This window comes from Arthroderma uncinatum (assembly GCF_011692745.1).
Source record: "Arthroderma uncinatum strain CBS 119779 chromosome Unknown scaffold3, whole genome shotgun sequence".
Classification (NCBI taxonomy): Eukaryota; Fungi; Ascomycota; class Eurotiomycetes; order Onygenales; family Arthrodermataceae; genus Arthroderma; species Arthroderma uncinatum.
This window is the reverse complement of record NW_022983865.1, coordinates 4,985,321-5,011,605: the sequence shown is the minus strand read 5'-3', so window position 1 is coordinate 5,011,605 and position 26,285 is coordinate 4,985,321. Positions and strand designations below refer to the sequence as shown.

At 49.1% G+C, this 26,285-nt stretch overlaps 10 protein-coding genes across 10 annotated transcripts; 5 read left to right on the top strand and 5 right to left on the bottom strand.

Annotated features, from left to right (window-relative positions):
- Nucleotides 1-595: 595 nt before the first annotated feature.
- Nucleotides 596-1,716, top strand: GIQ15_05284 (aflatoxin B1 aldehyde reductase member 2; the record flags this gene model as incomplete). The annotated part of the gene is made up of 2 exons (XM_033552701.1): nucleotides 596-1,130; nucleotides 1,205-1,716. The coding sequence occupies 2 exons, from the start codon at nucleotides 596-598 to the stop codon at nucleotides 1,714-1,716; spliced, it is 1,047 nt and encodes a 348-aa protein (XP_033406431.1).
- Nucleotides 1,717-1,976: 260 nt separating this feature from the next.
- On the top strand, nucleotides 1,977-4,972 carry GIQ15_05283 (tubulin gamma chain; the record flags this gene model as incomplete). Its single annotated transcript, XM_033552700.1, has 8 exons — nucleotides 1,977-2,857; nucleotides 3,126-3,166; nucleotides 3,339-3,451; nucleotides 3,518-3,571; nucleotides 3,639-3,821; nucleotides 3,880-4,083; nucleotides 4,139-4,225; nucleotides 4,292-4,972. The coding sequence occupies 8 exons, from the start codon at nucleotides 1,977-1,979 to the stop codon at nucleotides 4,970-4,972; spliced, it is 2,244 nt and encodes a 747-aa protein (XP_033406430.1).
- A 3,613-nt stretch (nucleotides 4,973-8,585) lies between these two features.
- On the bottom strand, nucleotides 8,586-9,215 carry GIQ15_05282 (uncharacterized protein; the record flags this gene model as incomplete). Its single annotated transcript, XM_033552699.1, has 4 exons — nucleotides 8,586-8,745; nucleotides 8,808-8,864; nucleotides 8,958-9,043; nucleotides 9,123-9,215. The coding sequence occupies 4 exons, from the start codon at nucleotides 9,213-9,215 to the stop codon at nucleotides 8,586-8,588; spliced, it is 396 nt and encodes a 131-aa protein (XP_033406429.1).
- Nucleotides 9,216-12,191: 2,976 nt separating this feature from the next.
- On the bottom strand, nucleotides 12,192-12,641 carry GIQ15_05281 (uncharacterized protein; the record flags this gene model as incomplete). The annotated part of the gene is made up of 1 exon (XM_033552698.1): nucleotides 12,192-12,641. The coding sequence occupies one exon, from the start codon at nucleotides 12,639-12,641 to the stop codon at nucleotides 12,192-12,194; it is 450 nt and encodes a 149-aa protein (XP_033406428.1).
- Nucleotides 12,642-13,272: 631 nt separating this feature from the next.
- Nucleotides 13,273-14,432, top strand: GIQ15_05280 (pre-rRNA-processing protein ipi1; the record flags this gene model as incomplete). Its single annotated transcript, XM_033552697.1, has 3 exons — nucleotides 13,273-13,320; nucleotides 13,379-13,451; nucleotides 13,525-14,432. The coding sequence occupies 3 exons, from the start codon at nucleotides 13,273-13,275 to the stop codon at nucleotides 14,430-14,432; spliced, it is 1,029 nt and encodes a 342-aa protein (XP_033406427.1).
- A 916-nt stretch (nucleotides 14,433-15,348) lies between these two features.
- Nucleotides 15,349-16,904, top strand: GIQ15_05279 (uncharacterized protein; the record flags this gene model as incomplete). Its single annotated transcript, XM_033552696.1, has 2 exons — nucleotides 15,349-15,503; nucleotides 15,560-16,904. 2 exons carry the CDS (start codon nucleotides 15,349-15,351, stop codon nucleotides 16,902-16,904), a joined length of 1,500 nt encoding a protein of 499 aa, XP_033406426.1.
- Nucleotides 16,905-17,151: 247 nt separating this feature from the next.
- On the bottom strand, nucleotides 17,152-18,024 carry GIQ15_05278 (uncharacterized protein; the record flags this gene model as incomplete). The annotated part of the gene is made up of 1 exon (XM_033552695.1): nucleotides 17,152-18,024. One exon carries the CDS (start codon nucleotides 18,022-18,024, stop codon nucleotides 17,152-17,154), a length of 873 nt encoding a protein of 290 aa, XP_033406425.1.
- Nucleotides 18,025-19,721: 1,697 nt separating this feature from the next.
- Nucleotides 19,722-20,670, top strand: GIQ15_05277 (smr domain-containing protein; the record flags this gene model as incomplete). The annotated part of the gene is made up of 4 exons (XM_033552694.1): nucleotides 19,722-19,749; nucleotides 19,829-19,929; nucleotides 20,003-20,253; nucleotides 20,313-20,670. 4 exons carry the CDS (start codon nucleotides 19,722-19,724, stop codon nucleotides 20,668-20,670), a joined length of 738 nt encoding a protein of 245 aa, XP_033406424.1.
- Nucleotides 20,671-21,130: 460 nt separating this feature from the next.
- On the bottom strand, nucleotides 21,131-22,396 carry GIQ15_05276 (geranylgeranyl pyrophosphate synthetase; the record flags this gene model as incomplete). The annotated part of the gene is made up of 3 exons (XM_033552693.1): nucleotides 21,131-21,578; nucleotides 21,638-21,964; nucleotides 22,017-22,396. The coding sequence occupies 3 exons, from the start codon at nucleotides 22,394-22,396 to the stop codon at nucleotides 21,131-21,133; spliced, it is 1,155 nt and encodes a 384-aa protein (XP_033406423.1).
- A 1,240-nt stretch (nucleotides 22,397-23,636) lies between these two features.
- Nucleotides 23,637-24,618, bottom strand: GIQ15_05275 (PENR2 protein; the record flags this gene model as incomplete). Its single annotated transcript, XM_033552692.1, has 2 exons — nucleotides 23,637-23,992; nucleotides 24,051-24,618. 2 exons carry the CDS (start codon nucleotides 24,616-24,618, stop codon nucleotides 23,637-23,639), a joined length of 924 nt encoding a protein of 307 aa, XP_033406422.1.
- Nucleotides 24,619-26,285: the final 1,667 nt, after the last annotated feature.

The window sequence follows — 26,285 nt, the reverse complement described above, 5'->3', positions numbered from 1 at the left end:
ACCAGTTACACCAACCAAGTCCTCGTAACAGGAGATAAAGCTGGTTGGAGGCCAGGGAGCAGAGGTCGGCGTACTACAGACGCCATCCTTGACAGCTTCATCTTCATCTTCATCTCCTTCATCTTCTCATTTGAAGCGTTTCCATGTCGATGCCATTGATATAGACGAATGACGTCACATCTTGTATCCTCACAGGGCTCGGAGTATACAAACATCACCATTCGACAAGACTTCGGCATGCTGGATATCTACTACAGAGCTAGCATATCCGAGAAATCGCCATTCAGTGATCGATCTCGTAGCTCACAGTACGAAGCTCATACGAAAAACTCCGTGGTGATACGATATGGCTAAGAACCTACAGGTAAACAATTAGTAATTATATAGCCAGTCAGTACTGTACACCGATGAAGCAGGCCAGGGAATACGAGTTAGACTCTAATTCTGACTCAATCATACCCTGCTGAAGAGAAGCTTCGCATGGCATATAACCGGGCAGGAGCATGCGTATAAAAACCCCGCCCCCTCGTCGATAAACCCAGGCCAACCCTTCATTCCCTCCTTCATAACTGACCAGCGTCAATTGCTCTCAACTATGCCTCTTGTGGTACCAACAGGGAAGCCCCGGGTGGTCCTGGGGCTTATGACTTTCGGTCCAGACGAGAAAGATATGGGCCGCATAACAACTGTTGACGAATTTAAGCGATGTCTCGATTGTTTCATGAAGAGGGGATACTATGAACTCGACACTGCGCGAGTCTACGCTGCCGGAAAGCAAGAGGCATTCACGGCTCAAGCTGGCTGGAAAGAGCGCGGCTTCAAGCTGGCGACGAAATGGTATCCCCGAACTCCCGGGGCGCACAAGGGAGCCGAAGTCCGGGCAAAGCTCGAAGAGTCCCTGAGGGAGCTGCAGACCAACTGCGTCGATATCTTCTATCTGCATGCCGCGGATCGGTCTGTGCCGTTCTCAGAAACGCTGGAGGCGGTTAATGATTTGCACAACGAAGGGAAGTTTGTCCAGTTGGGATTGAGCAATTACACCGCATTTGAGGTTGCGGAGATTGTCACCATGTGCAATGAGAGAGGATGGGTTCGGCCGACAATCTACCAGGCCATGTATAATGCTATCAGTGAGTGACCTCCCAGCTGCGGATCCTCTCTTGTTGAAGACTAGCTGAAGCTGATGTATGTTTTTTTAATGCAGCTCGATCAATTGAAGCTGAATTGATACCTTGCTGCAAGCGGTATGGAATGGACATTGTCGTATATAACCCGCTAGCTGGAGGAATCCTATCTGGCAAGTATAAATCCGCCGATGTCCCCGCAGAAGGTCGATATAGTGACGTCCACTCGGGAGGACAACTTTACCGGGGCCGATACTTCAAAGACTCCGTGTTCGATGCATTAAGAATTATCGAGCCTGTCGCTGAAAAGCACAAGCTGAGTCTGGTTGAGATAGCATTCCGTTGGGTGATGCATCATTCTGCTCTGAACATCAAAGACGGAACCGACGGGATCATTATTGGCGTGAGCAGCTATGAGCAGCTTGAGAAAAACCTGGACGAGCTGGAAAAGGGGCCGCTCCCAGATGAGGTTCTTGCTGCGCTTGACGAGGCGTGGATGGTCGCGAAGGCTACTACGGCGAATTATTGGCATCTGGATCTGAAATATACATATGATACGAAGGCCGCGCTGTTCAAGCCTAAGCAGAAGTGAGGTTAGCCTATACATAGTTAATAAATGGCAATGCTTCTCCTGTTGCTCGCGTGCGTTTCATTCACGATCCCAAGTGGGCCGATCTATATCGAACTGAAGCCGGCAGAGCACATCGGGTAGTTAGCTATGGAGCATGAAGATCAGCCATCATCAGAGATAGGCTGCGGCCCAAAGGAACAAATAGATATCTCGAGCCTTGCCCAACATCGTAGCATTTCACCGAAAGTTGAGGCCCAGAGTAATTTTCTGCCACCCACAAGATGGCCTCAAACAGAGCCCCTTACAGGCTCCTCATAATCAACCCAAACACTTCGACCCGTATGACCGAAGCCCTCAAGCCAATCGTCAACGGGGTAAAGCTCGGAGGTAACCCGGCCGCAGAAATATACAACGGAACTCGCGACGAGCTATCAGACGAGCTGCCAGAGGTTCAATTCGACTACTTCACAGCTCCCCAGGAGCCAACTGTATCCGAAGGAAACATCGTCGAAGGCATACCGAGTATAAACAACGTCAAGCAGTCGACACAATCTGCTGAGCACTGTTTCCCGCATCTCAAGCCGCTGGTAGGAGAGTACGACGGCTTTCTGGTAGCATGCTACTCTCCCCATCCGCTGGTCGGTATGCTAAGGGGCGCAATCGAAGAGCACAACTCAAAGCTCGCAGCATCCGGCGAGAAACCACTGTGCAAAAAACGATATGTGACAGGCATCATGGACGCAAGCATTCAGATGAGCGCATCTCTCGCAAACGGCGTTTCTCTGCACCAGCCTGTCGTCCCAGGGAAGTTTGGAATCATCACCACGGCCGACGAGTGGAAAGACGAGCTCGACACGGCAGCGAGAAACATGCTACTATCCAACGGAAGCAACCCAGACACGATATTCGCAGGCGTAGAGACGACGGGGCTCACGGCCGGTGAATTGCACAGCGCTCCAGCGGACGTAGTCAGGTCCCGTATCATCAGCGCAACTGAACGACTGAAGCAAACTGCCGGTCCATCACTGCGAGTGATCAGTATGGGATGCGCGGCGATGGCAGGGATGGAAGAAGCTGTTCTCGAAGCATTTGATGCGAAGGAGCAGGTTACTGTAGTAGACGGCACTGCTGCTGGCGTTGTAGTTCTCCTTGGGCTGCGCAGGTTCACTAGATAGCTATATTCTATCCTGTCTGAGTAGTAGAAGTAGAAGTAGTAATAATATAATCTTCGGTAAATAATCAGTACGTACTCGATGTTTGTTGTACAGTTGTTGATGCTTGTTGCCCATTAAATAAATCCTCCAACGCGACGCGTTTCCCAGCGAACAACTCCAGTGCAATGTAACCGACTACGATGCCCAGGTAAGCACTCGAACTCCAGACTGGATATCCTCATGCTGTATCGATATACTGACCCCCGACCCTTGCAGAGAAATAATTACCATCCAGGCCGGCCAGTGTGGCAACAACAGTACGTTGAGCCCTCCTATCGATGCTCCCCTGGACCCCGCGAGACCCCTCGACGCCGGCATCCAGCACGCGAGACAGTCGCACTGCTGCTTCTGAGCTGCTATATCTCTATAATATGCTATCGTGAAAGATGACGGCTGCTTTTGGGACCGGTTACTAACGTGGGTTCGCAGTTGGGACGCAGTTCTGGCAGCAGCTCTGCCTCGAGCATGGCATCAACCAGGATGGCAACCTAGAAGAGTTTGCAACAGAGGGAGGAGACCGCAAAGATGTGTTTTTCTACCAGGTATATACTCTCGATCAAGTGGTGTACCACTCAGTGTGATCTTGCTAACCAGGGCCACGGTTATAGAGTGACGATACGCGATATATCCCCCGAGCCATACTAATCGACCTCGAACCCAGGGTACGCTTCTCGATCACACGCCTGGGACCTCTCCGGCATTACTTTAACTAGGCTAATCGATATGTAGGTCCTCAGTGCGATCCAGAATGGCCCGTACAGCAACATCTACAACCCAGAGAACTTCTTTATAGGCAAAGATGGAAGCGGTGCTGGAAACAACTGGGCAGCTGGTTATGCCACAGGTGAATCTGTCCAAGAGGAGATTTTCGACATCATCGATCGAGAGGCGGACGGCAGTGATTCCCTGGAGGTACGGGGGAGCTATAATCGTACGATAATCTCAGATGACATGGCTAATTAGAGCTCAGGGCTTCATGCTTCTTCATTCTATTGCCGGCGGAACCGGATCTGGTCTGGGGAGTTACATTCTTGAACGGATGAATGACCGATTTCCAAAGAAGTTAATCCAGACGTATTCGGTGTTTCCTGACACGCAGGCGGCAGACGTCGTTGTCAACCCTTACAACAGTCTCCTGACCATGAGAAGACTGACGCAAAATGCAGATTCAGTAGTAAGTCCTGCCTAACCAACCAGAGATATAGATATCCGCTTACCACGTATTAAAGGTCGTGCTTGACAATGGAGCGCTATCGAGGATCGCAGCCGATAGGCTTCATGTCCAAGAACCATCCTTCCAGCAGACAAACCAGCTGGTACGTTGCGGCATTTCTTTTAATAACTATCATTTATCTCCGGCTGCTCATCCATGCATGCGTTAGGTTTCAACTGTAATGTCCGCGTCTACCACCACCCTTCGGTATCCAGGGTATATGCACAACGATCTCGTTAGCGTGATTGCATCCCTCATACCAATTCCGCGGGCACACTTCCTGATTACATCATACACGCCGTTCACTGGCGATCAGGTCGAGCAGGCCAAGACGGTGCGGAAGACCACGGTACTGGACGTGATGCGGAGACTGCTCCAGCCCAAGAACCGCATGATGTCGATTACCCCGGGAAAATCGAGCTGCTATATCAGCATTCTGAACATCATCCAAGGTGAGGCGGACCAGACGGACGTGCACAAGTCTGTCCTGCGCATCCGCGAGCGCCATCTGGCATCCTTCATTCCCTGGGGTCCAGCGAGCATCCAGGTAGCGATCCCCAAGAAATCGCCGTACCTCCAGAACACGCACCGGGTCAGCGGTCTCATGCTGGCCAACCACACGTCCGTGGCAACGCTGTTCAAGCGCATTGTCAGCCAGTACGACCGTCTGCGGAAGCGCAACGCCTTCCTGGAGCAGTACAAGAAGGAAGCGCCGTTTGCAGACGGGCTGGGCGAGTTCGACGAAGCGCGCGAGGTGGTGATGGACCTGGTAGCTGAATACGAAGCTGCGGAGAAACCGGACTATCTAGGAGGAGGAGGGGCAGAGGGAGATCATGGAGACGACGGATAAAATATAAATCGAAAATCTTTACTAATGGAATGCTCTTTCACTGCCTTTCCCTTGGGCAATTTCAAACGGGCCTGCTGCTAAGCCCCAGGATATGGAGTCCGGAGTAGATGGGTATTTTGGGTATTTTGGAGTAAAACAAACGGCATCGAGCCCACCATCAGTCAGCGCGCCCTCCACTCTCTTCCCGGCTGCTCCGTGGTGGTTGGCCAGGCGTAGAACCCAGCTCTATCCCGGCTTCTCATCATACAACTATCCGCTGTCAGTCAACGTCAACTTCATGTCAACCTCACTCTTCAGCATGTCATCTTCGCATGCAACGGTAGCCAAGGAAGCTTAACCCTGTTCCCGTCCTCGGCATGCGCATCCGAGCCTGCCGCCATCTTTATTTCTACAGCAGCCAGCATCGCGGTACCGGTATATACAATATAGGTATATACGGGGTGATATGCGGGCGAGCTCCACCGTCATCTCTTGACACATTCTCGAAGGACGAAGGACGCAAGATGTTGCAGCGCCCCACGGAGACGGTGGAGTCGCGGAGCAGTCGGCGTTCAGGTTGACGGCTCCTGGTTGCATCAGGACGTCAGCGTCCAAGCCGATCGTCATCTTGCACGCATATAATTCCGCGCTCGAAGGCGACGCCGGCCGATCCTTGCGTGGTGGTCAACGAGTTGCCCGGCGGCCATTCGTGTAGACGGCCGATCAGCTTCTTCGCGTCTTCTTTTCCCGGGGTCTGGGGCGACAGGCCTGTCCTTGGTCCGACCTGATCCTGGCAGCAAACTCAGGACGGTGGGTTCGCCTAACAACCGGTCATGATGATGCAGAAATGTACTCTACCACGGTTGGCCTTAAGGTACTTGTGCGTGGCGAACGGAGCCGGGGAACTGAAATTTCCAGTCTGTTTAAAGATCCATCCATCGCCGCCTATTTGCATCTCTGGAGCTCTCCATCACGTCTGGATGATCTATCTGGACCTCTATACCTCTGGCTTTTGAGTATCACTATTCACCGTCGCATTAACCAGTCTCGTTATATCTTGACCTTGGGTTATTGACCACCATGTCGGCGGATCAAAAGACGGACGGGCCAAAGGCCGAGCGGGAGGACATTAACAACAGCAGCAGAGACGAAGAACAAGAAATCACAAAGGATCTCCCAGCCTACCAAGATGATCCCTTTGGAAATGAAGAGTTTTCAGATGTCAAATATAAGGTCATGACCTGGTGGTAAGCAGTCGTCCGTTTCGATCGTCATCAACGTAACCATATTAACACTTCTTCATAGGCAATGTGGAATGAGTACGAGCTCTTGCGAATGTTACATCTTCCCATGTACAGAGCTGACATCCTGTAGTTATGATTGCCGAGACGATATCTCTTGGGATTCTCTCCCTACCCTCCGCAGTTGGAGCGCTGGGAATCGTTCCGTAAGCAACCACCGTAACCTTCTGATTGATCTACCCTGGTTCTAACATGTATTCCCTATAGAGCCATGATTATTATAATAGGCCTCGGCCTCGTCGCCACATATACTGGATTCGTTATCGGTCAGTTTAAAATGCGATATCCCCACGTCCACAACATGGCGGACGCTGGAGATGTACTCATGGGCCCTATTGGACGCGAGCTTCTCGGAGGTGCCCAACTATTGTTCCTGGTGTTCATCATGGGCAGCCACGTTCTCACTTTCATCGTCATGATGAACACTCTCACCGAGCACGGAACATGCAGTATCGTCTTCGGTGTTATTGGGATGGTTGTCTCCCTGGTCCTGGCACTCCCACGAACACTGAAGAACGTTTCTTGGATGTCCATCTCATGTAAGCCTTTAAACCCCTCTTTCTCCCAAGGTATTCGTTTATTAATTCCCATCAGCTTTCATTAGTATTCTCGGAGCGGTGTTCATCACCATGATCGGCATTGCTATTCAGCATCCCGGAAAGGAAGTGCATGCCACTGTGAAAACCGATCTCTACCACGGCTTTTTGGCCGTTAGCAACATTGTGTTTGCCTATGGTAGGTCCTACCCATCTCGAGAACTATTTGTACGGGCCCAAACTAATATCAAACAGCTGGCCATGTGGCATTCTTCGGTTTCATCTCTGAGTTGAAGGAGCCTGCTGGTTACCCCAAAGCTCTTTATCTCCTCCAGGGCACGAACACGACACTCTATGCCGTCACCGCACTTGTCATATACCGATACGGTGGAAAGGATGTCGCTTCACCAGCACTTGGTTCTACCGGGCCGATCCTACGAAAGGTCGCCTACGGAGTCGCCATCCCAACGGTACGCCCCAAATGGAGCTTTTGTAGCTTTATAAACGCTAACATAGAGGCTTTATAGATTGTTATTGCTGGTGTGATCAATGGCCATGTTGCTAGCAAATATCTTTACGTCCGAATCTTCCGTGGAACCAACAAGATGTCTCTACGAAACTTCACCTCGATCGGAACCTGGGTCGGTATTACCGTCGTCCTCTGGGTCATCGCTTGGGTCATCGCCGAAGCCATTCCTGTCTTCAACAACCTTCTCAGTTTGATCGTAAGTTGCCAAAAATATTAATCCATCTAAATCGATGATCATGGCGCTAACTAGATTATGCAGACTGCTCTCTTCGCAAGTTGGTTCACTTGTAAGTCTACAACACCTTCCCACTGTTTCATAATGTCATAATAGTCGGCTAACAAGTAAAACAGATGGTCTCAGCGGCTTGTTCTGGCTTTACATGAACAAAGGACAATACTTCTCCTCGCCCCGCAAAATATTGCTCACAATTGTCAACTGTCTAGTGTTCCTCGCAGGAGCCACAATTGTAAGTGTTCTATATCACCTTACTCACCCTTGGCCAATCATATACCACTCTCATCGTCTATTAAATGTATCGAATCCATTGCTAACGACGTATTAGTGTGGTCTTGGCCTCTACGTCTCTGGCAAGGCACTCCATGACAGCCCCGCCGGCGCCAGCTTCTCATGTGCCAGCAATGTCGAATACTAAAAAAGAGTTACGGCGAGCTGGGTGAGCTGTGTTCTCTTCGACCTGATGAATTATTTTCTCGAGATCCACATAGATTTTAGATCGTCCTTTTAGGTACATGGATGCACCTATCAACTAACATCCCACTATGTTTTCTAGCGCGTCCGGAGCGTGCAATGTTTTTTTTTTCATTTTTAGTTACACATCTATACCATCGGGATTATGAGCGGTCGAACTTTGAATGATGAAAATTCTCTATCCAGCAGCGTACTCTCGAGTGACAACGCACGTATATGTACGACTAGTATGAATCTACCTTCCGCGAGTGCAATAATGACTTTCTACTAAATACTCGTGTTCACTGAAAGGGACGTGATGTCCAAATGAAAGAGCTTGTGACCCAACTGAATATTAGCTAATTATATAGAGAATAAGTAAGCGAGTGACTGGGCGGTTGCATACATTTATGCAACCCACCTGGAAGTAAAGAGGTAAAGATACATGAACAAGTTCAAGTTTCCGTATTAGAACAATAATGGAACGCAGAAAAAACAACAATATTATATGATTTCCAGCCCTCCGTGGCCTATTCTGCCAGAAATGGACTTCATTGTCCAAACACAAAGGATGAGTCGCCTAGTTGTCATTCTCGCCCTCTGCCTTCTCAGAGTTCTCGCTTTGGTCGTCAGGGATGTAAAGGCATTTGATACTCTTGATTTGACGGCCCTTGTTTTTGAAGGTGTCTGCAGTGCTGCGGGATGATACGATGGAACTCCTAGTTTCGCAATTTGGATCCCTGGGCCAATTGTTAGAAGTCGGAGAGCATAGGTGTAGACAATCAGAAGACAATTGACTTACGTGTAAAGCTGGCATAGAGTTCCTCGTGGTAACTTGGCAGAACCAACAGAAGCAACACTAGAAATAGCAATATTTATCAGCGATATGCTTTTGGTTTGAGGAGTGGTAAAAAGAGAGCACGCTTATTAGTAAAAGAAAAGGGGCCCTTACAATGGATCAGCTAGAGGATTGCATTCGGAATCAACTGGTATTTCCTTGCGGCGGCCCTTGAAGCCAGTTAGACTCCAGATGGATGCCTAACCCAGAAGTATTAGCATCTATCTCCTAATATTGGGACAAGCTCTAGATAAATTGTTCCCCAGGGGGTTGACTTACATTGACGTTGCAAGTGTCGCTGGGTTTGCCCTCAGCACTGACAAGGGCAACATTCGTCGCCACGGCGAGAGCAAGGAAGCGGAAGAAGAACATTTTGGTATAAAATGAGGGTGAAATTCACGCGTCAAGGAGTAGTCAATCAAGTCAATGAAGCTATAGCGTGTTTTTTTGATATTGAGGATGGTTTCTGTGCTTGAGTTAGGAGTGATCCTGGGAACATCAAACGAACAGGCGGAGGTCTTGATATTTATATCTGAATAAACCTCCTTTAGTTTATCATAGGTAGAAAAAGGGTATTTAGTTGATCTTCTAGCCTGGATTGCCGTGAAACAGTGATAGAGTAAACACTACCAGTATCCACGCTCCTTTTCACCATTTTGTCGACTTTGTAGCCCGCATTCAGTAGCCCTGGGAGGTTTATCTCCTGGGCACCGTTGCGAGAGTAGCGAAACGTTTCACAGCAGCTCCTTATAGGCAAAATGTAGCCAGTTCCTCAGGGGTACGGTATGTGTCTCGCAGGTAGATCTCTACCTAGCAGATATCGCAGCCATAGTTCTCCCCAGTGGAGGCCCCCAACGGTTCTCCTTCCACAAACCCACTTCGCTGCTTTCTTTCCAAACGGTGTTTTTGAAATGCAACCCCTTTCTACAAAATACCAAGTTGCGAACCCAACTATTCCATGGGATATCAGTGGTAAATATCAAGGCCTGTCAGACGGAGACAAAATGCCTCCCGATCAACTTTCTGAGAGCCGTTAGACAGTGGACTGGAATTCATTCCCGCGGTGCTAGAGAAATAGACGACTCCTATTTTTAAGTGCCTCCTTGAAGAATAGTTTGCCATCTTTTCAGTTTGACGCATCTTTGGTTAGCACATGTAGAAGTAGATGCTAAAACTATTAGGTAGTATTTAGATTCGGCAATTTGCTGGCTATGTGTGTACTAGGAACGATACCCGGAGTTGCATGTCGTATTCAGCAGGCATAAAATATCAACATAGGTTGTACATCGATAAAAAGGGGTGTGCTGTTGACATGCAGAGTCGAGACGTTGAGTAACGTGACTCTGGTCATTTCTGTCTAACACGGAGACTAGCAGTCGATAAGTACCGTTTGGTTCAATGCCGACAGATAGGCCGAGTTTTAAATATCGCCACTCGTGTTGGAATATCGCCCAGCCTGATTAGAAAATGGTGCCCCCGGTGCCTTTCTGTAAGTTGCTCGGCATATTATATTGGGTGAATGGTCATATCGTAAGTCGAGCATGACTAGGTGGTTGATTTCGTCTTCGGGTTGCACGCCGGGTATCCTATTATATCAGTTCAGCAGCTTAAACACTCCATTTCTCCGGCTGTCTCTCAGACTGGCCGATGTCCCTTAATTATCGGGCTACGGCTTCAAAACGCATTCGCAAGTTGAGACACAGGGTAACCGGCGTCTGTATGTGCTTTCATCATGAACATACTGTTAGGCGCGATTGAGAATAGCGCCTAAATACTAGCAGTGTCGTACTCGAAAATAAGACCGCAACCGAGTGATATGGTCACTATCTTGGGTCTTAATAACCCTCCAAATCCGCATTTAGATGAATCTGAACGCTTTCTCTCATACGAAGTAATCATGCTCTAGCGCCATGTGGAGTGATGACGACAATATCAGATCAAGCGGACACTGATTGCCTGGAGATGGAGAACTGTTAGACCAACTGTGATGACCGTTGGGAAAGCCGAGAGGCGAGATATGCAAAGACTGGTATAGTAGAATTGTCCAGGCTCTGTTAAGCTCAGGAAATAAGTCGCCTTTAGACTGTGGCAATGATATATGAGAGCATAGAGATTGTGATTGAATCGGTATTAAATTCACGAAGACTGTTGATATCGTTCAATTCGACAGCGGAAAAGACAAATAAGGTGACTTTTTCTGATAGTCTAGCAGCTATCCGGTGTGGCAGACCCCTATATACCAGCATCGTTCGAGGCAGAAGATGAAATGATGTAGATATAAAGACGGAGAAAGTGAAGCTGTAAATAAAGTGTGTGGGGCGCGGCCATGACGTCGGCGGAAACTCAAGAGAGGTCACGTGGATGGTTGATGGACGGTGGTTAAAAAGAAGCCAGGGATGTCCCCGCATTCGAGGAAGAAGTACTTCGAACATATCCTCTACGTACGTTCATCACAGGAGAAACAAAGCTTAGACTACACCAAGGTGCGTTGAGTTGGGGGTTCTAACACTGCCAAAAAGGAGAAAGAGGAGAAACTGACGCCATGTCTATAGACCAGAACACCACTATAAACCAGCATTATGGACAGGATTTCGGATCAGATGAAGGGTGCCCAGCAGCAGCCCGGTGAGAAATATACCCCATAACCCTTCTAGGGTGCCCCAGACTTAGCAAAGCCGAAGGGGATATGCGACTCTTGCATTACCGTCTGAGTTGAAGCATCCGTGCTAACGATACATCTCGGTATAGGCGACGCCAAGAACACCGCCAAAAAGTTCGCTGATCAGGGCCAGAGCAAGACCGATGAGCTTAAGCAGAAGGGCCAGGAGGCCGCACAGTCCGTGAAGGATGCTGCCTCCAACGTCACAGGTAGTGTACCAGGCGGTTCGTCCCACCACTGAATCTGGCTCTGGTTTTTTTTAATCCCCTTGTCAAAGTGTGTTCCCCTTTCTTGAATGGCCGCTAATCCGCTGGTTTCCATAGCCAAGTAAATGACGCTCTAAACTACCTCCAGGTTTAGGACAATCCTGTGCAACTAGGCGAGTCAGAAGCCTCTATTGATTCGGTGGATATTCCCCGTATCAATGAACGCGGGTTTGTTTGCTGGATATGGAGAAAACATAGGGATAATAAAGTCCATAAATTCAATTGAACATTCATTTAATAGGGTATCAAGGCAATCACGAACAAGCCACATATAGTAGTAGTAGCTGGTGGAGGCTTCTGTTCATGTCGAGGAGAGATATTCGTCTATTCCGAGGCATGACCTACGGTCGTCCATAGCATGTTAAACTTATTTCACTCCCTAAGGTGCAAGTTTGTCGAGCACGACCGTCTTTATATCCCTGTTCACTGCCTTGAATGTGCCGAAGCTCTTCCTCCAGCTCCACTCGCCGCAGCCGAGACATCATGGACGACACAAAGCAGAAATTTGCGATCCGGTATTATGATTATCTCATGGATTTTTGTTCTAAGCCGTAAGAGCTTTAATTCATCGTCTTCCTCGCGTTCAGGCAGTCCGGCGTCCTCGAAGGGATTACTGCCAGCTGAATTTCCGTCCTTGTTGGGGCTGTTCCCGTTCTCATCGTCTAAGCCATGTTTATCGTCATCACCCAACGGCGAAGATAGGGCCGTGCTTAGGGAGGATGCCGAAGACACGAACGCATGTATATGGACGGCGAGAGTCTCTGCCGGACTGGGCTTGTAAGGAGTCATGGGTCCATTCGGTTTCGTAGCCACTGAGTTATCAGTCGTGTCTGAGGGATCACCGTCCTGGTCTAATGATGAGGAAGGCGTCATTGTTTCAGCTGCGGGTGTAGAACTTGGAGATGTGCCGTTTGTTGTACTCGACGCCGCAAGTAGGCCGGTTGTTTGTATTATCGAGCCATCTTTCCGCGAGAGTATCAGCGTCGATTGTACTCCAGGTCGCGATGTGAGATGTGACAATTGCGCAGCAACGTGCCGGGGAATTTCTGTCAGCTTTAATAGAGGTCGTTAGAATGGTTTGATTGTACTTGGTGGGTAGAAAAGGAGGGATAGAAGTCTAAACGAACTGTGTTCCGTTCGGCCATTTCTGGTGTCTAATCTAGGCTATCCTCCTTCTTAGCAGGTATCTGGAAGACTAATCGTCCGGGCGTGTCTCAAGCTTTGAAAGTTGGAAAAGATATCGGTCTTGTGTTGGGCATGCCATGTCCCTTGCTTGTCTTCTGCTGATGTTTATCTCGAAGTAGCAGATATATGCTTACTAAGCGAGGGTAGCTTCAAGGTTGATAGGAAAAAAAGACTTCGATAAGCGCATCGTTTCTCCTCCAGATACTTACCTACTCCCTTTCTCGCTACAAGATATAATTATTACCCTTCGTTCTTTAATATTGGTAGATTCTAGCACTTGAACCGATTTTAGATCCTCATTCAGATCAGTCCGGCTACAATGGGCTCCAGCCAAAAGAAGAAAAATGAAAAGAAGAAAGATTTCCAGGTATGTACATATATAAATGAAAAACCCCTACGACGTCCACATCGTTAATGAACTGTAGAAAACCAAACTCAAGGTCGGAAAGACAAAGGCCGCACCCTCGAACTTTACAAATACTAGCTTCAAATCGAAATGTAAGCTCCCTGAGGAATTTTTGTTTGCGCTACACCACAAGGACCGATAAGCTGACCAGATATGGTTGTCTAGCAATCGTTTTAAACCAACAGTCACTTTTGGCCGCCGCCCCGTCGGAATCATCTCAATTCACCCATTCGTTATCCTTGTTAAGCTCCAAGACGGATAGCCAAAGGAAAGAGTCATTATCCCACCTCGCAACCGCTGTTACATCACGACCGGTTGACTCCCCCCTTCCACGGCCAGTTGGAGTTATATTACCGATCCTATTCCCTCTTATTCTAGATGGAAATAACGGAGTTCGAGCGCAGCTACTCAGGCTGTTGAAGGCTCTACCTCAAAAAGACTTGGAAGGGCATGGGTCGGCGTTCTTACCGTACGTTCGAGCTGGCATGACACACCTGGCGGCAGATATCAGGCTCTCCTCGGTAGAAATACTATCCTGGCTATTGTCTGTTGCTGGGCAGGAAGTGGTATCTGCCGCGGGAGGCTGGATTAAAACTTTGAACTGTTTCCTTTCGCTATTGGGGTGGCACACCGAAGCCTCGACGAAGTGGTCATCGAATAAAGCTTCATTCGGAAAATCTGGCAGCGAGGGGAAGTTGGCAGCGAGGGTTCTACAAGTCTTTGCTGAGTTCCTTCGTGCAGGGATCGGCCTTACAGATGACCCAAATTTATCCGGGGAGGGACTAGGAGTGAACGATGGCGGGGCTTTATTCCCACTTCGCCATGTCCAATATCATCTCCTCCCGACCAAGGCGTCACCATTCGCCTACCTTGACCTATTCAGCAGCGTAAAAAAGGAAGAAGGTGATATGTATGAATCTCGCGAGGATCGATTGAGAGTCTTCGCGCAACTCTTCCAGGTCCCAGTTGAACGAGGCATTGATTCTGCGCGACAAGATGGTGGTGAAACTGGTCGTGCCTCCGCTGGCGTTAGGAAAATACTCCGAGAGTGCAACATGGCTTCTAAGCCATGAGAAGTGCTAGAAGGGCGCTGCGGCGTATATTCAAACCCCGTCGCGATATGCGACTTTACGATCCTACATCTAGGTGTCAACCCGCCTGGATGTATACAAAGGGTTCATAGCCACTAATCATCCAGACCATTTTTTTTCCTTTGGGAATATAAACCAACCGATACCAGGTCTCGAAAAGGATACCGTTGGCTCATCACTCTACGCCAGTCTTGCATCTGATTGCAGATAGCTAGTTTGACTGCGTACAGAAAGTGACATCCGTCAGCTCCTTACACTAGATGATGGATATGGAGATTATATAGGTCCAGACTTTATGACCATATTATGCTGTGTGAAGGGCACATAGCTTGCATAGTTCATGCCAGCATGAATGATATCGATACAGATGAAGTCTTACTCCTTTCGACAGTAATCTGTCAAACTCTTGTCCACATAAATACATACTCTTTTTTCAATATTTCTTACTTTCCACTGGCCATCCTCGGACTGGAGGGTTGCTCTTTATTACTCTCAGCCCCTTGATATCAAGATATTAACTAAGACTGGCTCTTGATATGTGAGTGAGTGAATGGCATAAACCCCTTATTTCTGTAAATCTCTATGCATACAAACTCTCCCTTCTATTCAGCTTTGTGCATGCTGAGTTATTGGTCTCTATAGCTCCTACTTCACTCTGCCATCAGTGCCATCTATCACTGGGGAGCCACGATCAAGGCTTTATATTACTCTTTCCCTCTCCCCATGCACTTTATAAGCGTCTTCCTTTTGACTCTGACTTCAGTGCTCAGCCAGTGCAAGGGCAGCTCTATACCATTCTAGTTTTTATCCATATGGCGCTCTATACAGATTATCAAAGCCCTATAGATATCTTCCCCCTCTGCTCCTTATGGAAGAAGAGCCAGTGTTCAAAAGGCCAATGCCGGTTGGCCCAAAGAAAGATCAAGCATTCCATATTGCTTGTCTGACCACTTCTCAGAGAATCTACAGCGCCTCTAGGCTTCGACGACTGTTTCTTATTAAGGTCGCAGATGACCTGATGTGGCATGTCGCCGCCCCGGATATACGTCTGTTGTATGTCTCTTGAAGTCCAGGTCTAGCTAGTGCCCTGCTGATGTTCTGCGCGCCAGGTCAGAGGCCTTCATTGCGGCCACAGAACGAAAGCCATGTTCGTCAACGTCCTCGAAATTCTCGGATCTATCTCCTGTATCATGGGGAAAGACTGAGTCGCAAAAATCAGAAAGCCCTCCGATAGACCAGACAGTGCCGTCAACTTCAGACACGCAGCCTGGATCGAGTCCAAGAGCCGTATCTAATATGCTTAGCCAGTTACGCGATGGCGAATTGCTCCCACGAAACACGATACAACAGTCTACGATGGAAACATTTTCAGTCTACCAGAACCAAACTGCAAAACGCAAACAGGAAGAAAGTGACAGCTTCGACGATACCTCAACCGACGAGAGACCGAAGAAACATTCCAAGAGCGACCGCGATGACGGTGACGGCGACGGCGACGAGGATGACGAAGACTCCAGTATTCCGACTGCGTGGATGTCGCCATCAAGCGATGCCAGAAGCAATAGACCTGAATTCATGTACCTCCCTCACAGTGTGCACCAAAAAATTATCGACAAACTTGCGTTACTGGATGTAATCCACCTTGGCCTCACATCTCGCTACTTTTTGAGGCTGCTTGCAAAGCATCTCCAGTCGATGACCACCACCACCTTGGGCCAGTGGGCAGGGCAGAGTATTATATGCCTTGGGGATGAGACCGCCGACAACGACTTCCCTCCCACGGTATATCAAGAGCCTACACTTCAAGTGACCTTCGGCCCAGAATTAGACAAATCAGCCGATATGGATCACCCAACCCTGCTCGAGTATGTTCGTGGCTGCGACTCTGCCCCTGCGCCGTTTATTCCCACCTTGGCAGACTGTGGGTTTCTCAGTTCCAAAGGGTTTGACGAGGAATTTTACAATCTACCAGTTACCCTTATAGGCGAGATGATTGATCGACTCTGTCCGGCGATGAGTGACTTTTACCCCGAAAATGTTGACTGGGTGCTCCGAAACCTCACAACTAATGAGTATGTCCTCACGGAAGCTATATCTTTGAGGAAGCAGGATAGACACGGCCCACAAAACGACTATGTAGGGTTTGGAGATGCAATTTTGATACGTGCCTGTTGGTCAACCAAGCCTCCTCTAGGGCTCAAGATCGCCAAGGGTATGCCAATCCATCGGGGCGTGTGGGCTGGGCATCGACTCGAAATTATACCGCTGAGTGACCACCGTCGAGAAATGATAGCGCAAACGCAGGAGAACCGATTACGACATGAGCGAGGGGAGTCGGTTGAGAAGTGCTGGAAAGATGTTACTTCTGAGGTAAGAGATGAGGTCGGAAGCCTGTGGTCGCGTGAGTGTGGCCGTCACTGGAAGACTATTTTGTTTCGACGGACTATTAAGTGAATACCGTTCACTTATACCCTTATCTCTCTCCCCACTATGAATTTAAAGATGGCTGTGGCATCTGGCCATTTTCGCAGCTTGGATATTAATATCATGGAACGTTTCTCTTTATAAATTAAAATCGGAAGCTAAGATGCCATTTGTTCGATGCTGTAATATGAAACATGATCTGGATATGCTGAACTAGTACGACCCTAAAAGAAATAAAGGAGAAATTCGCAGAGCTATCTTGGATACATTGAAGTATCTATGCTCCTTGTTCGCCTGGTAATTTGACATCAGCCCAGCCCTTCTCACCGTCCTTGCCCTTCTCCTTCATAACCTTCCAAACATCCATATCGAGCCAGCCGATCCTCGCCCTATCACCAAAACCACCCACCCATAACGCCTTCTCCACTACCAGTCGTGCCCAATATCCGCTGTGGGGTGAACTGGGGGAACCTGGAAGCCAGTTTTTCGAATCTGGATGTCCCGCTAAGAAGCACTTTTCGATGGCCGTTCGATCACCGACAGACAGCGAGGCGAGCGAGATCTCTTCGAGGTGGCCGATAAGAGCAAGACGAGGTAAAGCAGCTGGTACGTGATCTAGAGGGTCATCCCCCTGTTTAGGAGGAGTCAAGTGCTGCCACCAGTCTATCGACAAAGAGATTCTTGATCCGGCCCTTGTGTTCCTAAACGATGTGCCAACATTTAACGCGAGGATGAGTGGGTTCCCCCGTCCGAGGATGTTTGTTAAAGAGGTGTTATTATCGTAAGCAGAGCAGTCTGCGATGTAGTCAGGCAGACCGACAGGTACTCCGGCGAGGGCGGGGTCTCTAAAACCTTTCGGGAAGACGGTAGAGAGTATGCCTGTAGAAGACAGTGCTAGGAGACGGCGTGCTAGAAGATGAGTTGTAGGCCAGTCTGGCATGGCCATATCGGATATTAGACCTTCTCCTGCTTCATATTCCTCCTCGTGACTATCTGGACGGGGAGGGGCAAAGGGCGGGGAGTAAAAGGTATCCCCTTCGAAGTAACCGACTCGTATCTGCTCCGGGGCGTTGATCTCATGTTTTAAGCCGACAGGAGAGGAAGAGCCAAACGGGCTTAAGAGAAGCGAGAGGGCAACAAAGGCTTTCATCTTGTCGGCCAGATACGCTGAGCAGCAGTGAGGTGTGGTCAGCTCGACAAGATGCCGGAGCTTCGAAGAGGATCGGACTCGGTGTCGGAGGACTATTCTGGGCGTAGCTGTGGTTATAGTGGCCTTTCTGCTTGTTTGTTTGTTTGGAAGAAAGAGAAGAAGCAGAAGAAAGAGAAGAAGAGGAAGAAGGAAAAGAGGAGGAAAGTGGAATGAGGAGGAGGAGGTTGGAAGTGCCGCTGATTATCAGATCAAGATAAGATCGGGCAAGATCAGATAAGATCAGGCCACATGATCCTTCATGCCAAGACTACGCCAAGCTCTTACTCGCTTCTTTATTTTTAAAGGAAACAAAAGAAAAGAAAAGAAACAAGGAGCAACAAGCAAAAGAAACATGACGCAAGTTAGCAGGATGGAGTCTCGGAGGGCTTAGCAGCGCGTGGCTTGGTGTTTCCCAAGGAAACCTGTTTCTTATTGTTTGCTAACGGTTGATACAGATGACCTTCCTCTCAGAGGGGCAACCACCAGAGCAAACAATATCCCAAATTACATTCCATCTACAAGCAAGATATCAGACTCCTATATACGGACAAGCAGATATCAGGTTTGTATATTCTAGCCAACTTAGCAAGCAGATACGTCCATCAACCTAGCTTCCCGCTCAACGCCAGCGCCCCCACGACAACGCCGGACACAACGACGAGGACAGCAACAGCACATACGGAAGCACATTCGAAGGTTCCAAGACAAGTCATATCCATCATCCCACCGTCCCAGCTCCGTCCCTCCTCGCTCTGCTGTGTCCGGTTTGTCACCGCCGCACGAGCTCCGCGAGAGCCGGCTCGGCCAAATGGGTTAACAAACTGGGCTCCAAATGCCATTTCAAAGGCCTTGATATACTAGTACCGTTGCGTCGTGGTTTTTTGCTACTATGCCGGACAAGTATGGCAGGTGGTGCAGGACTCTTTGACGGCTTTGCGATGACGATTGTTAGGTGTTGAATAGAAATATGTGGACGCTTTAACGAACTAGGGGCTGTCCAGATGATCGAGAGAGTAGGCACGGATAGGGAATTTTTGTTTTCTGATATCAAAGGACTCAGGTTGAACAGGAGCCAGCTTTCGAATACGTCTATCTTTATATCATCTCGCCAGAGATTGTGAAGTCCCAGGATTCCCAGCCAGTCGATGGGTGCTTCTGCCAATAAATGGAATCGACGTGGATTCTATCACGGCCGTGTAGTGACGTTCCTGAATCCCCGAATTTATCCCTATTATCACATTACTGTCACTTACTCTATCTAGGAGATATGAGAAATGTGCTAATGAATGCATAGTTCCATCACAGCCAGCCTCTAGGGTTAGAATATACGATCAGGCCTTGACATTCCTTAAATAGACAGTCATTCAGTATTTTTCTTTATTTGAAATATTCATATATCAAAATATGATCAAACGTTTCCCAAATAACCGAAGTTCGGTTGCCTTTTTGTCTAAATCTTTGATATCCATGGTTCATCCAAGTAGATTTATTTTTAAGTTTGCGCGCGATCGATCGGGTTGAGGAGAACTGCGACAAGCGCCGACTCGACCTCCAACCGCGACAAGAGAAGACTGCGCTTTCAAGCCTACGCAGCCTTCGTCGATCAGGATCGCAAGTCCATATACACCGTCTCTCTTTATATAAACCCTCTCACAGCTATGTCTGCCTCCTTTCTTGGCGCCCGTGGTGAGTTTTACCCGTCATCTGAATAGGCGCGCCGGTGAAGCGCCGTCCAGAAGCAACGGCTAACGGCTGAGCGATGAAGCGTTCAACCATGAACAGCACTCAGATGCGGAGACGGAGTATGATCGACTACGAGGATTAGCCCGGCATGAAGCTGGGCTGCGTGGCTCATGCTTCGACAGAGTATGTTAAGCCCGAATCTCACCCTATTGATGTTAAAGGAAGATTGTCTGACAGCCCGTCTTGCTTATAATAGTCCCGTCAAGCCTACGAGAACGGCGATGGCCAGCGGGCCAAGGAACTGTCCGAGGAAGGCAAAGAACATGGCCGGAAGATGGACCAATTCAACAAGCAGGCCTCGGAGTTTATATTCAGAGAGAACAACGCCGAGGGCCGTGTTGCTGCGGATACCATCGATTTACACGGCCAATTCGTCGAGGAGGCCGAAGATATCTTGGAAGAACGCATCAAGTATGCGAGACAACATGGACAGGATCACCTTCATGTGTATGTTACAATCCACGCATCAATTTACTCGCAAATAGACTGACACAGAACGACTTTAGGATCGTCGGAAAAGGAAACCATTCGGTCAACCACGTCCAGAAAATAAAACCCCGTGTCGAACAAGTCTGTCGTGACCTTGGCCTTCAATATACCACCGAGGATAATGCTGGAAGGATATATGTCAATCTCACCGGGGGCCCTGCCAACATGCCGCCCCATCAGGAACACCCTCCTCAGGGCCATGGCCAACCACACCACAACCAGCCCCATCATGGCCAGCCACAGCATGGTCAACCGCACCATCAACAAGGACACCAACAAGGCCACCAACAGGAGTCTCCTGCTGAGAAGATCGCTCAGAAGCTCTTACCCATCGTTTTCAAGAAACTGGAGAAAGCTTGCTGTATCGTCATGTAAAGGGTTGTTGGTCAGATTTTGGTTATGATAGTTGGATATATAAACTAGATATATGATTATTTTTGGTGCTTTTGTTGGAGATGCTTTTTAACGATACCCGCGATTGATGATTGGATTGGTATGGTCCCTGTTTGTCTATCATCGACTTGAACATTACGGGTTGCGTTGATTATGTCGTTAGATCTACTACTATATATATAGCTTGCAAGACTGTTTGATTTCAGATCTAGCCGCCATCGGATATAACCCCCTCGATATTTAAAATCATGGGCACATGTATTTCATTCATTTTCGTTATTAATACTCAATCACACGGCAACTCCCGCTGAAATCAAAGCAAAGCAGACAGATACCCGAATTAGTCGCTTGAGATAGAGATACCGAAAATTAAAGCAAAAAAGGGGTAGATAACTGCCAGGTCAGGTTAAGACTGGCCGACGGGGCGAGACTTCAAATCCCTTCAGCTGTCTCCATAGTCCGTCAAAACAGGGTCGATGATACGATTTAGAATCGTGCGCACCAAACTGCCGCTTCCCATCTCTCCTTCTGCACCCCCCTCTCTAGGGATTTGGGCAAAGGTGCGTTCGAGCTCGTCGATCTGGGTAAAGGCTTTGTCCCGTAGTTCGACAGCTACTTTCCTGGTGTATGCAAAACTGCCGGTGCTCTCCATGTACTTTACGGCATATTGCTTGACCTCGTTGTCGTTAGTCTTTTGTTTCAGTATGTTGATAAGCTGGCGGTTATCAGGCTGAGCTCGAATGCTGTGGATAACCGGGAAGGAGAATTTCCCTTCCGTCAAGTCTTCGCATAGGCCCTTGTTTTTGCTATAAGTTGGGTTGGAGAGGTTGAGATAGTCATCGCAGACTTGGAACATCAAGCCCATTATGTCGACAAGCGGGACACAGTCGCTGTTGTATCGTTAGCTTATGATTTAGCGACACTGGAAGCGAATGAGGTGGCAACATACATGGGGACACTGCTTTCAGCCTGCATAAGCTTGATCGCCAGCCTAAATAGACCGCCAGTCTTGTTACCGACCATTTCCAGGTAGTCTTCTTCAGTAGGACAGGCCAGGGTATCTCTCCAGTACAAGTCCATACCCTGGCCTCGGTGCAAGTTCATGAGTTCTTTGATGAAGATATTAATAGCGTCGGGGTTGTTTAGTTTCTGAATCTCTTCCAGAGCCAGGAAATATGCATAATTCGCAGAGTTGATCGTCTGCGGGACGCCAAAGATACTATGCGCCACCGGAACTCCTCTGCGAAGATGCGACGAGTCCTCAACATCATCGACCCTAGCATGAGGTTAGTACACGTTACTCTTCAGCTGAGGGCAAGACGACTTACAGCAACGACGCAGTATGAAGCATCACCACGACCTTCGTAACGATAGCAAGGCTTTCTTCCGGGACCTGAAGCCATCGATTATACGCGGCGATCAACTGTCCTCGAATATCCTTACCAGGCTGGTTGACCATGTAATTGTACGGTCCCAGCACCAGGTTCTCTTTCTCGTCCGTCCACATGGCTTCGGTAGACTTCTCCCACGGCACAGAAGGCAGTTTCTCAGTTCGATATCCAGATGGTCCCGCACAAGGCTTCTTGGAAGATGAGGCTAGCCACTGCTCTTCCGGCACTGGCTTAACGGTGGGAATGGACGTTCCAGCTGTGACACCTGTTGAGCTTGTACGAGGAGGTATAAGATTCGGAGCTACTCTGTCCGACATGTTAATGTATAGAAATGACAGCGCAACAGGAGTCTGCCTGTGCGAGCAGAGGGTGGCTTTATATGCTTTTCCAGCGGCAGTTGATCGACGGCGTTAACTATTTACCCAAATATCAGTCGATGTGCCTGATGCTCGGTGGACCGGCGCGCGCGGGGCTGAGGGTGATGGGGGCTGAATAGAAGGCAGCAGCAACCAGGCTGATGTATCGCCAATAAATATATTGGGGTTATATTATTCTATTTCCGATACATCTGGTCCGCATCTCGTCTCCACGAATAACAGCTGTTTGTTCGCCGTTGACATCTGGATGCGAGTAGTTTTGTCCAACAGAAGCATGCATGGCCCTTAGGTAAGCAGGCGTAGTTCAAGAGAAACTCGCAGTGATTTTACGGAGAATAAATAAGCAGATATACTCGCATACAGCGGTAACAAATCAAGATGAAGCGTCCCTGTATATCGATGATGTTCCCGGGGGAAAGCACAGCCGTAGATCATGCACTAAGCAGGCTCATACTTGATAGACAGCACTAGGATTATACTCAAGGCGACAGTAATATATTCGATTTTAGTTCTCAAAGCCACTCCCCTAAGGCAAAACAATTATTATGACTGAGTGTCTTCCCCCCAATCGGTCCAGACCGGTGACGCCTCCATAGAAAACCATCAGTGGGCACAAAATGATAAAGGAGAGAAAAGACGAGAAAAATATGGACAAATCCCTGGCAACCATCACCTGCTCCGGTGTGCTCCGTTATGCTCCATGGTTGCAGAACGTTTCCCTTGAACCCTGGGATAGAAAGAGTGAGCACGTTAATAAAGCATGCAGGCTGGCAGACAAGTGAGGCATCCGCCCATTTTGGAATGTGAGCTGGCCCTGGTGTGGGCGCAGAGACAGAAAATCAGAGGAAAGAAAATAAAGCAACGAGCCATGTACGCCATGAAGGAGAGCGGGACAAAAGCAAAAAAAGGAGCCAAAAGGCGAGCCCGTGTGCCATGCTTCATGTCAGCCTGGTCTCACAAGTCACCCACGCACCGATTGGACGTTGAAATACGAGAATAAGGCCGTTAGGAGTCCGGGTGTCTGATACTTGTTGCTTCGGCTCCCTAAGATGAAAAAAAGAAGAAGAAGAAACCATCGTGGAGACCAGGAATAAGACAGGACTGTTGGTGAAGGAACATGGTTCGCGCGAACTGGGGATGAAAAACAGTATGTGATGATATCATAACGTCGTAGCAGCGGTTAAATATTATGGGACTCGTCGACTGGAACCTTGCCCAGGCTCTTTTCATCATCATAGTCGTCAAAATTGAGCCCCGCGTCACGGCAGCGCTGGATCCATTTGGCAGCAATGTCGCTACGGACGTTGATCTCATTTTTGAGCTTGGCGTTCTGTGTGCTGATCTCGGTGATGGCCTGGTTAGTGGTCATGTTGGTAGTGTCGAAGCGGGCAGCCATCTCTTTGGAGTCTTCTTGCAGCTTGGCAATGTATTGGATGGCGCGCTGGAGAATAGAGCCCTTGGCTTTCTCGCAGCCTGGCACCATCTTGGCGATTTCGTTGATGCCTTCATTGATGGTCTCACGACGACGACGTTCGACTAGATGTATGTTAGACTTTGTGCTATAGGGAATAGAATCCATGTCTCGAGAGCCTACCTTCTTTGTGGTTGTTCTTTCGCACCTGGTGCCATTCAACAGACCCGACAGTCGGCTTCGGGCTGATCTGCTGAGCAGCCTGTGCCTGGGCCTCGCGTGCGGCGTACACGGCGGCAGCAGTAGAGGTATGGCCCTGAACGCCTCCCATGGAAACCTGGCCGACATCTTGACCGAAGTTGAGGTTGTTTCCAAGCCCGTTGCCATCGAAGGATGGCTCAGGAGGGGGGTACTTGGACTCGGGCTGATGGGCAGCGAGAGCGGCCTTTGCAGTCATGGCATTCTCATCTGAGACACCGTTCTGATTACCCACGGCCTGCAAGAGCTGCTGGTCGATGTGGCTCAGGTCGGTGGCGTTGTTGGGCATACCGTGGGCATCATAGCCGTAGTTTTCAGTAGCCTGAAGGTTGACGTCGAAGGGCGAGCCGGTCGCCGAACCATTGTTAGGCCCGTGGGCAGAGCGAAGACGTTGAACGTCGCCGGAATCCATAGCTTCGCGTTTGCGTTTGTGATTAGGTGCGTTGGGGTCGTTTGAGCCGTGATCCATAGCGTTCATAGAGGGCTCTGACATTCTTTGTCACAGACGATTTTGGGTGTGATGAAGATTCTGATCGCGTTAGATCCATGTTAGCGCATACTCCAGCCACGAGTGCAGTCCGCATCAGCAAGAGCGGAGAAGAGTGGACGTAATATTGCTCTGCGAGAGGCCTGGCTTGCTCGTCTCAAGGAAAACAAGTCGCGTCGCATGTTTTTTTTATCTCAACAGCAAACCCGCGATTGAAAAAACAAACTTGACGGCCACAAATTGGAGTGAAAAGCAAGGGGAAAGAGAATTTTCATCAATAACACGACGGTAGAGTCAGGAGAGAGCTCGCCAGGAGGTGTTATCGCGATGAGACGCGCCAGGAATGGATGGAATAACAAGACAGTACAAGATGCTAGAGGGGCGGGGTTGAGACGATGTTTTTGGCCGAGGGCGACGCGACAGGCGACGACGGCCACCGATGAGAGGACAGAGAGGGACGAGGAGCAGAGATATCTGCTGGAAGATGGGTTCGCGATGCAGCGCGAGATGGGAGCTCGACGGAGATGATGAAATGGCCTTGCATACCTTGATGATCTATCAGGTGACGAGAAGTCACCTGTTCGAGAGTCTGCGATATAGATCGCGCCTTGGGCGATTGCAGCAGGGAAGGCCAGAGAAGAACGGAGAGAGGAATGCTCGGGTAGTTGCAGCGAGAGATCTGAGCAGACGCAGCGATTGCCCACACGAGATGCCAGCGGGTTTCTGGCCAGGAGGGTGATGCAGAATAAAGCTGGCAGATATAGGGAGGAGGAGGAAGAGCGAGGGAGAAACTCACGTGGCAAGGCTCTACGGCACGCCGCACCGCCACTTGCGCAGTCCATCCCATACACCATACACCATATACTTATTCACTATAACGATGTTCCTTCTCTTATCCTGGATATATCTCTGTAATGTAGTTGTCTGTTTTCGACGTCTGTGTCCGTCTGTCTGCATATCGCCTGTCTGTCAGTATCTGTCTGTATATCGTCTGTGTCTGTCTGGTCAGTATGTCTGTATGCTCTATGCTCTATACTCGAAGTGATAGTGATAGAGATAGTCAACTCATCGATCTATCCCGGTCATGTGCCCAGGTCCCGTGTCTTGCTGCTGCTGACGAATCAGGCTCCACGGGGCTGTTCTTGCTTCCCATTGGATGCACTCGCTGGGCATCGCCTTCCTGGTGGTGTGCACGGGAGATGGCGCTGGATGCTCCCGGACGGAGGACGCAGGCTTCAGTGAAGGGACCATGGGCCTCTGCCGGCGGAGACGGACGCCCTGGTGCGTCGAAGGGCGGAGGAGCCACCGGGCGCATGGTCCTCCGCCGCAGAAACCTTGATTCGTCTCGAGATAGTGCCACCAGAGGATGTTCTATGTTGCTTTCGACAGTATACAGTCATATCTCGGCTGTTAGTGTTATGTTGGCCTTGATGTTGCCGTTGTTTGCTGCTGGCTGGATGATCCAAGCTGATAATAGGCTTGGAACGTCCCTTCATGTGCTGCTCTCTCTCCTTCCTAGCATCGAAAGGCTATCGATCCCCCGGGATCTTCCCATGGATCATTGCCTTTTTCTGCATGGGTACGGAGTATACGGAATATATCCTATCTTGCCGTCTGGAGATCCAGGTGACTCCGATCCGGTCGAAGCAGAAACTCAGGTCTCCAAGGGGGCT